Source organism: Primulina tabacum, chromosome 1 (assembly GCF_025594145.1).
Source record: "Primulina tabacum isolate GXHZ01 chromosome 1, ASM2559414v2, whole genome shotgun sequence".
Taxonomy (NCBI): domain Eukaryota; kingdom Viridiplantae; phylum Streptophyta; class Magnoliopsida; order Lamiales; family Gesneriaceae; genus Primulina; species Primulina tabacum.
Genome location: NC_134550.1, coordinates 48372238 through 48382319, shown reverse-complemented (window position 1 = coordinate 48382319; position 10082 = coordinate 48372238). Strand labels below are relative to the sequence as shown.

General features: G+C 36.8%; 1 protein-coding gene across 5 annotated transcripts; it reads right to left on the bottom strand.

Annotated features, from left to right (window-relative positions):
• Positions 1-205: 205 nt before the first annotated feature.
• LOC142545523 (copper-transporting ATPase HMA4-like) lies at positions 206-6794 on the bottom strand. 5 transcript variants are annotated; one of them, XM_075652749.1, is made up of 9 exons: positions 6561-6793; positions 5607-5893; positions 4496-5241; positions 3899-4370; positions 3592-3759; positions 2483-2737; positions 2074-2196; positions 1282-1767; positions 206-773 (listed from the first exon to the last, which is right to left on the bottom strand). In XM_075652749.1, the coding sequence occupies exons 2-9, from the start codon at positions 5859-5861 to the stop codon at positions 381-383; spliced, it is 2898 nt and encodes a 965-aa protein (XP_075508864.1). In that variant the 5' UTR covers positions 5862-5893; positions 6561-6793; the 3' UTR covers positions 206-380. The 5 variants fall into 5 exon arrangements, with proteins under 5 accessions (XP_075508864.1, XP_075508871.1, XP_075508881.1 ...); XM_075652756.1 differs by having other exon boundaries at positions 5607-5871; XM_075652784.1 differs by having other exon boundaries at positions 439-682; positions 6561-6794.
• Between the last annotated feature and the right edge of the window lie 3288 nt (positions 6795-10082).

The following is a 10082-nucleotide window of genomic DNA, read 5'->3' as shown; positions in this document are numbered from 1 at the left end:
ATTTAAAAATCCATGATTGGATTTTGGTTGCATCAAAATGACTCGACAATCTGTCTAAACAAAATAACAAATGATTTAATAATCATAATTCAATTTAAGACAACCCCTTGGATATGCAATTAATAGCACATCACGTTTCTTTATTGTTTGCGGAGGCGTAAGCGCATTCTATTAAACTTTCATTTTCAAATAGAGCACCCCGATGTATTGGTTAATTTTCAAAGAATCCGACCGCGAATAATTAGTGTAAAAACTTCACATTATACAAGGCAAAATATTACAGTTCTCAACTCATGTCACAAACACAGATATACACTTGAACCCAAGTCTCTTGAGATTATTGAAACGAGTCACCAAATTTATGTAGTAGTAAACATGTCTCAGGCAGCTTTCACGTGCAAGGGCTTCTTATAATATTGCAGTAAAAGAGATGAACAAACCACACTTACTGATGAAGCGGCCATGCAAGCACCAGCAAGCCATGGGGGCAGACGAATTCCAGTGAACGGGTATAAAATTCCAGCAGCAATAGGCATTCCAAGGATGTTGTATCCAAGTGCCCATACATAATTGATTTGGATCCGGGACATTGTCTTTCGCGAGAGATCAATGGCGGTAACAACGTCCTCTAAGTTGCTCTTCATTAGCACGACATCAGCAGCTTCTATTGCTACATCAGTACCTGCTCCGATTGCCATGCCAACATCAGCTGCGGCTAAGGCAGGTGAGTCATTTATCCCATCTCCTACCATTGCCACAGTAACACCTCTCAACTGTATCATATTAGGCTAGATAAATTACCAGGAACGTAATGGCTAATGGCAGACATCAATGCAGAAGATATATATATATATATATATATGCCTAATATGAATTACCAGGAACGTAATGGCTAATGGCAGACATCAATGCAGAAGATATATATATATATATATATAAATAATATCCTAGCATGTGTCTATATCTAGATATCTTTAGTTTGCCGCTGTCACCACATAAGCTAATGATACAGCAGTACACACAACCTTAAGTTCTACATATGATTCGCGTGAAGAAAATAAAGGAAGAAAGCATAATTGCTTGCATCAATCAGCTTTGTTGCCAGGATAATTTGTGCATTTATGTGGTGCAACAAGAATAGGTTCAATCAATTCAATCATATTAGCATGATTATTTAAGCACATTTGTTGAGTCAAATTGGGCAACTGTCAGGAAAATGTAACTCCCTGAGTGATATGAGGATAGAAGTTGAGCAATGGAAGCTGCATAAATTAATGTTACCTGCAACTCCTTTATTTTATCAGCTTTCCCAAGTGGATCTGTCTCAGCAAACACGTTCTGAATGCCCACCTCACGGGCTATTGCATTAGCTGTTGCCCAGTTATCGCCTGTAACCATGACACTTGAGATACTCATTGAGTGAAGGTAAGATATGACAACAGCTGCCTCTGGCTTCACTGGGTCAGTTACTGCATAAGCTCCCGCAGCTCTTCCATCAATGGCGACAAGCACACAAGTACGAGCCAGTTGCTCGTTCTCAGAAATGTATTTATTGACCTCAGAGGTAAGTGTTACATTGAAAAGGTGCATAAGCCTCTTGTTTCCAACCAATATTGTTCTCTCTCCATTTTTTACGCTCACTCCAGCACCAGGATGCACCTCAAAGTCTTTCGCCTCAATAATATGTTCATTCAGGTGCCCAAACTTCTGAGATAGTTTTTTAGCATGATCCACAACTGCTTTGGCCAATGGGTGCTCACTATTTGCCTGAAAGAGATGGAAATATACAAGTCAGAATTTGCTATATCTGACATATTTGAAAGCACGTAGTCAGCAGAGAGAAATTTTGAAATAATCCTCTAAACTTATATTCTTAACTATATCATGCATTCCAACCAAATGAACAATTGTTGCTTGTACTGCAATAGTGCAATCAGTTTGAACTGATAATATATTTTGATCATGGAAAATTGCAATTATTATATGTGCCCTAGCCCATAGCTTAGTTTGAATACAATTTGTATGTCAAACTCCAAAACAACCACACAGACGTATAAAGGTAACATAACTCACCTCTGCAGCAATCGTCACATCGCAAAAATCTTCCAATGAAATTTCAGAGAAGAGCACCGAACTAACTACTGCTGGTTTTCCAACTGTTAGTGTTCCAGTTTTGTCAAAAACAACAGTTTTCACCTGAAAGATAGAAGTTAAAATATATTGTAGCAGACTGATTCCAAGGTGACGAGTTCATTCAACAAAACAATATGGCAGTAAATGTGATTCCTGGTGAGATTCACACACATAGTCATTGCATAATGTAAAAAGACAATGTTTTATATTCCTTATTTTTAATAAAGAAATACCCAATAGGTGTTGTGGAACTGTTCAACATGATTATACATAGATCATGAAAGATAGCGATTCTCAATTGTGATGAATATGTGAAATAGGCTGGTCCAAAAATTAGTTGACATTTTACCTTGTGTGCATTTTCAAGGGCATTACCACCTTTAATTAGCACACCCTGCGAAGCACCCTTTCCAGTGGCAACCATAACAGCAGTAGGAGTTGCTAATCCTAGGGCACAAGGGCATGCAACCACCAACACAGAAATACCAAATTGCAGAGCAAATTCAAAAGCATCCATAGCAGTGGGTATCCAAATTCTAGGATAAATCCCAATTTCTCCAGGGATAAACCATCCCAGCCACGTCACAAAAGCTGCTAGAACAACCTAGTGTGGAGAAATAATATCAAGGTTATTTGATATCATGGGATCATGTTTGAATTTTGGAACTTTCACGCTGCGCTACTACCCTGAATAAGTATCTATGAGTTCACATGATATGTTAACCAGTAACCAAGACCAAAACTACGTTGAGACACATTTGTATTCAACAATATTCTTTTATTTCAGGGGAAAAAGTCAAAATTTTGCTTTCTATCTACCACAGTAATTAAAAGATCATGTTGTGATAAAAACAAAATGTGAAACTAGCTCTTGGTATTGATTAACTGTAGTGAAATAGGTAACAATGGCACAATCAAGTCTTCATCTAATAGAACTCCACCATGGTAGAATGACAATACCACTTAAATGTAAAATCACTTTCAGCTTCACATAAGGGTACGAGTTTGTTCTTCATATGCTTATTAAGACAGGTATAATAAAACATGCTATGCCAATACAGCGTTGGTATGAAAGTAAAATTTTAAATTGTACTTAATTTCTATTGGACAATATTTTTGTTAAAAATAATTTATTTTGTGTTATGGGCTGTTAGCTTTAGGCTTGATATTTGTAAGCCCATGAATTTTCTGTTTGTACAGTACATCTCTTCCATGGAGAGGACAACCCGATTCTAAATATCCTCTCATTTCTTCATCTCACACATAATAAAAACAAAAAACTGGTATTGTGTGAAACTAGACAGTCGTGTAAATGAGAAGAAAACACCAGCCTATTACCATAAAGCATAAAAAGCTATCAATCAAAACTCCACATTGTTCATTCAATAAAAGATTTACGAGTTTGCTTGGCAAACACATCTAATAGAAAAACTTATAAGAACAACGAACGAAACTTACAGTAGGAACAAAAAACTTTGAAATTTGGTCAGCCAACTTCTGAACAGGTGCTTTGGCAAGCTGAGCAGCTTCAATCAGTTGGACTATCTGTGAAAGCGCTGTGTCTGAACCGATATGAGTTGCCTGGATAATTACACACCCATTTTCATTCACTGTCCCACCAATCACCTGTTAATGAACTATTACGCATTAAAACACAGAGGTTAAACTTTTATCAATTGAGGAGAATCAGGTAGCTGTCACAACAATCACAACTTAGATAAAGTGCAAGGAAACACAGAGTTAAGCATGAACTGTTCTATCGAACCTTATCACCTGGCTTTTTAGCAACTGGCACAGCTTCTCCTGTAATCATGCTTTCATTTACGTGACTTTGACCGTCAATAACAAGACCATCAACAGGAACTTTCGCCCCAGGAACAATTTTGAGCATGTCATTCTTTTGTATAAGTTGCGTGTTCATTTCAATTTCTGAAATAACAATTCCATCAGCATCCAAAGTTACAAGATAAGCCGTGTCAGGAGCTAGATCTGTTAGCTTAGCTAAAGCATCTGACATCTTTCCCTTTGCCATAACTTCCAAGTATTTCCCCAGAAGAATGAAAGATATCAACATGGAACTAGTCTCGAAAAAATCATTTCCCTCAAATGAAGCTGAAGTCAAGGCTTTTATCATAATGTATATTGAATAGAAGTAAGCAGCATTAGTACCCAAAGCAACCAGTACGTCCATATTTGCAGATTTACGTTTCAGAGCATGATATGATCCGGTATAGAACCTGGCAAAATAGTTAAAAGTGAAAACAGGCATGTATTACAGTTTCTAGAACAATCCCGGACACTGACAGCCACAATAATGCAAAACTTGGCAAACAAGTTTTTAAGAGAACAATTAAACAAATACCTTTTGCCAATGATGAACTGTACTGGAGTGCAAAGTATCCATCTTAAAATCATTCCAATATCAAGCATATTAATGACCTTGTAGTGTAGCCAGTTTCCATATGGAGGAAGCATTGGGAGTACCATAGAGAAAACAAACACCGGAACGGAAAATAGACAACTCCATAAAAATTGATTTCTATATGTTAGGATTTCATGCTGTCTCTCTGTCTCTTTTCCCCTTGATGGGGTATACAATGTTGCATGGTAAGTCTTAAGTCCATGGCCAGCTTCTTGAATGCACTGTACTAGAGATCTTGGACCGACGATGTTTGGTTCATAACTTATAGTTGCTTTATGCTCTTCCATATCTATCTCAACATTATTTACGCCTACCAAAGACTCCAGTGAGCTTTGAATGATAGTAAAATCATCTGAAGTTGTGATTCCTTCTAGTTTCAAATACAATTTATTCAGGTCACTACCAGAGCTTATGAGATTGCATACAAAGCCGGCATCCTCTACTGCTTCAATGATTCGATCAGTGTTTGTTACATTTGGATCAAAATGGATTTTTGCTTCTCCAATAGCTAAACCAACGACTGCTTTTTTTACTCCATCCAACATCAGCAAAGCACGTTCTGTGGACTCTGAACAGCTCGTGCATGCCATTCCCTTAATTCCCAGCCGGCAGATGGCGATTTCTTGATATGGAAACTCCTCAACTTCAAAACCTGTGTCTTCCACTGCTTCTTTAATCTCTTTTGCCTGAAAGATAATATCATTAAAGCAAATAGATATTGGTTGTTCCAATTGAGCATCGTATTTGAAAATTTTTCATTAACTAAAAAGCTACACAGTTTGTCATTAAAATCATGAGAATAGGAAAATATAAAGCAGCTTCGATGTATCATCATAATGCAAAGCATAACGATGCTAAACTCCAAAATGCTCCAGATGCCCCCAGCCCAAGATACCATGGACAACAGATTGATCTAATTTTTGGTTAGAAAAAGGGCTCTAAGACGAATATTTATGGATGTGCATACCGGCAGTTGATTGCTAATCATAAATCAAACCAAAAAATGTCACACATTTAACTATTAAGGATAAGGAATTTTAATATGACTCACACTGACGGTATCTGGCAAGTACTTTACCACAGCTTGACCTTGAAGCACAGAAACTGCCACATTTTCCACACCATCCAGCCTTTCAACTGCTGTTTCTATTGACGCGACACAAGAGGAGCATGTTACACCCCCTACTCTGAAGACAACAGTCCTAAGTCTTTTATCAATGTTCTTGTTAGGGGATACAATGGTGATAGCCAAATCATTGGGATGTTGTAGTAGTGGTGACTTCAAGTCATACCCATCTTTTTCCATATTTTTGCCTCTGGAAATTTAGCATCAACAACCTACATTACGTCAGAAGAGAAGATATTTTACAATATATGGTCAAAGTGAGTTTCTTTGTGGTCTTGAAAATTCAAATAAAACAAAAGACAAACTTCTTCTCTGTTTTCTAAGTTAATAAAAATATAATACATCAAACTACATTCAAATATCATGAGATAATAAGCTATTCCTGAAAAAAAAATTATCGACCAGTACCCCCAATTTCAGGTCTAAATTATCCAACTGAATACAAAAAAATTAATATAGCAAAACAGCTGCACACACCAAGCATTTCAGCTTCACAAAACATCCACGCATATTACTTTACATACAAGCAATAGTCACCACTCTGCTCATGCAAGAAACTAGAAGCTACCCTTTAAATTTTTTCAACAACCCATCAGTTTCATTTGTATGACCCAAAAATAAGTATGAATTTACAGACATAACAGACAACCGCACACATATGCTTGCGCACAAAAAGGACCCAATCCAATAAAGTCAACAACTAGCTATGGCCTTTCCTTGCTTCTAAATAAAAGAAATAGTGTGCTAAGAGTTTAACCAGATGAATATGCCGACCTATAGAAACGAAAAAGATAAGCAGTATAAATTTTAAAAGGAATATAATAGGGAATGGGTCACAGAGAATATCTGCGCGCCTAATAACAAATGGGTTATCTGTACCTCAAGAATAATGGACAGAAAGAGGAGCCTACACGTGATTATTTATTTCCCCATCATTCGTCCAATAAAAAGGTAATCAAAACTTTACCCACACAACAAATTGAGGCAATCGATTCGAACGACAGAGAAACTGAAAAATTATACGAAACAAAATCAAAGATTAGGGTTTTCGGGAAACGGTTAAGTCGAGAGTGGAAAAGTGGGGATTCTGGTTGGCTCTGGAGATTTTGAAGTTTAAAGTGGAGTCCTTTTATAGGACTGCGTCGGCGAGGCCGGCTCTTGTTTGTGTTGTGGGTCCATTGTAATGGACCACTCGCTTTAAGAAAAACTCAATATACAAAACCAAAATGCATTAATTAATTAATTATTAATATAAATTGATCTAATTTATTTATTTAAGTAATAATGAGGAATGGGGTGAAGGACAGTGAATAGGGTGGTAATCGACTCAAATTGATTTGAATATGATGAAAATTTAAGGTCCAAATTCAGTTTGAAATGGATATATTTGAGTGGAAGCTCGATTCGAAGCTCGAAAATTTAAAACTTTTTGTTTGAGTTTGGTTCGAATCATGGCTCGTATTCGAAAAGCTCAAAATATTTTTATTTAATATATATTTATTTTATACTAATAAAATATCAAGACTTGTGAATTATCGAACTCTATAATTTGGGCTTGAAGAGTTCAAATATGTTGAGTTTGTCTCGAATACTAATCAAATATTTTTGAATTAGCACGAAAAACTCACGAATCGTTTGGGTTCTTTTACATATCTAAAAGAGGAATTTTTTTAATTTCAATGTTGGGATGAGGGTTTTCTTTACATGGGTTTCAATTTGAATGGATTATATCACCTCATCCAAGTGGTGATAGCTGGTGGAACGATTTTAAAATAACCTATAGTAGACGTCAGATTATGGGGAAGTTGTCGGAAAAGTAGAAATAAATCGTGCTAAGTGGGAAGACAAAAACTTGTGTGAGACGGTCTCACGGGTCGTATTTTGTGAGACACGTCTCTTATTTGGGTCATCCATGAAAAAATATTACTTTTTATTATGAATATCGATAGGGTTGACCCGTCTCACAGATAAAGATTCGTGAGACCGTCTCACAAAAGATCTTGTGACGTACCGTACTTTTTTTTCTACTTAAAATTTGCGAAAAAATTAAAAATTTTCTTAAATAAGAAGTAAACCTTCAAAATTTTGATAAAATAAACCGTTCATCCCACAACCATTGTAACAAAAGGATCTCAAAGTAAAGTTCACCAAAATATTTGCTTAAAATCTCATAACTAGTAACGTAACTCAAAATATTTTAAACATTCACAAAACTTAAAACATAGCAGTCCTCGGGTTTAGCCTCCCGCTCAGTCTAAGCCAGCTCCTTGGTCCCCACCCCTAGTCTCCTCGAAATCATCATCACCTGCATCGATCAAGTCTAGTGAGTCTAAAGACTCAACACATATAATCTGGAAGTAACAAGTAATACGTAATAAAACCACATGCAGCTTTAAAATAGAACTTACATACTGGAACTTGAACTTGCATATAAAAGCTTGAAATTACATACTTAACATAGACGTGCCATAGCGTGAAACTTTTCTTAAACATGCTTGCATACTTGAACATACATGAACATACATAAACTTCATTATTTTGCGTAGAGGCATGTTTCAAAGCAAGTGACCCATACATAAATACGCCTGATCAGACTAAACCACAGTACTGGGCTGACAGGGAAGACCCACTGCCACATACATGAGATCCCCGTTAATGCTTTAACGGGTGGATTGGTCCCCGTTCATGCTTTAACGCTTTCCAATCCCGTACATAATTGGTTACAAGACGTTTAGCATACCTTAAAAACTTGAAATATTTTCTTTGCACGTCAAACATACTTACTTGGCGTTGAGGGATTCGTTGGATCTCGCTTGGGGCCACTGCTGCACATACTAACATGCTTACAAGCACTTAACTTTCATAGCTTAGACGTAGGTGCTCATGCTCACCACCGAAGTACAAAAATATCTTATGACATTCTAGATCACTCGGGACTTGACCTCGTTTAATCATCGTACTAACCCATGACATCGAACCCCGAACAATCTCTAAAATGATGTGCCAACGTTTCCAAAAATAAAAGACATGAACTCACTATTGAACTTGAAAAGAAGAAAGAACCAAACGTTTTTACAGATGGGGCCGCGCTCGGGCGGTAACAAATTACCGCTCGAGCGCCAGATCTTCTGGACGCCTACCCTCGGACAAAAAGAGCGGCGCTCGGGCGGTAAAATATTACCGCTCGGGCGCCGAGTCTTCTGGACTCCGTGACTTGAAGCTTAATACTCCTAACTAAATCATACGAATCGTGAACCAATCCATCGAGACTTATCCTAGGACGCTATAACACTGACTCGACTCCATAAAAACGTCTCAAACGACGACGCACACCAAACAAGCAACAAATCCGTAAACTCGAATTTTGACACCAATTGATTCCTACGATTTCTAATGCAAACAACGACTATCGATACGAAACGAAGCATCAAAACTCATTCCAAACTCATACTCCATATACCTAAAGCAGCAGCGATCGCCCAACGGTTCCCAACGAAGCCTGCAACAAATAAAATTCAAGAACACATCAATAACATATTTTCAGAAAACGTAGTTTGAGCAGTCCCACAAAAATCACCATAACTCACACAATTTTTATCCAAATACTTCGAATTTTATATCAAATCGAAGGTATCAAAAAGTTCTACGATTTTCATGTTGAAAGTTTTCTCAAATTCACGACCAAAAAATCGTAGTTTTTAAAATAACAGCAAAAACGAGATTTTCAGATCCAGAAACGTTCAAAATGTGATCTAAACAATTTCCGCTCAAACTTTACACGTCACACATGTATTTTTACGGATAAAAACAACGCAACACATACTATGACATGATCGACGCAGGAAAAATAGAACATATGTGCCTTATGATGTTAAAGTTTACCGAACCGACGATACCTGTGGGGACCCGGACGTTAATTAAAGTTTTTAATCGTTCTTAGAATTAATCAATCAATTATAATAAACAAGGTCTAATTTTTTTTTTAAAAAATACCAAGCGGAAACGTTATGTAAATCAATCTGAATTACATATTAAATATAATCATACAAATCCTGTATTGTCTACAATAATCCAACTAGGTTCAACTACATATCAGTGCTGACTCCTAATTTATTTCTGAGCCCGGATCTCCACGCTATCTAGTCCAGCATCGTTCTCTTCTTGACCCTGATCCTGTCCCACCTGTTGTCATGCACACATACAAACAAGACAACAGCCGGATAACTCCGGTGAGAATTACATTCCCAGTATAAATCATGTATACATGCAATCATATAAACAATATAAAAGCATATAACAGATATTCATAACATGTATCAAAATCAGAAATGAATCAAATATTCGTAGCATGTATCATAATCCGAAACATGAATTAATATCAACAATAACCCTTACTCTAAA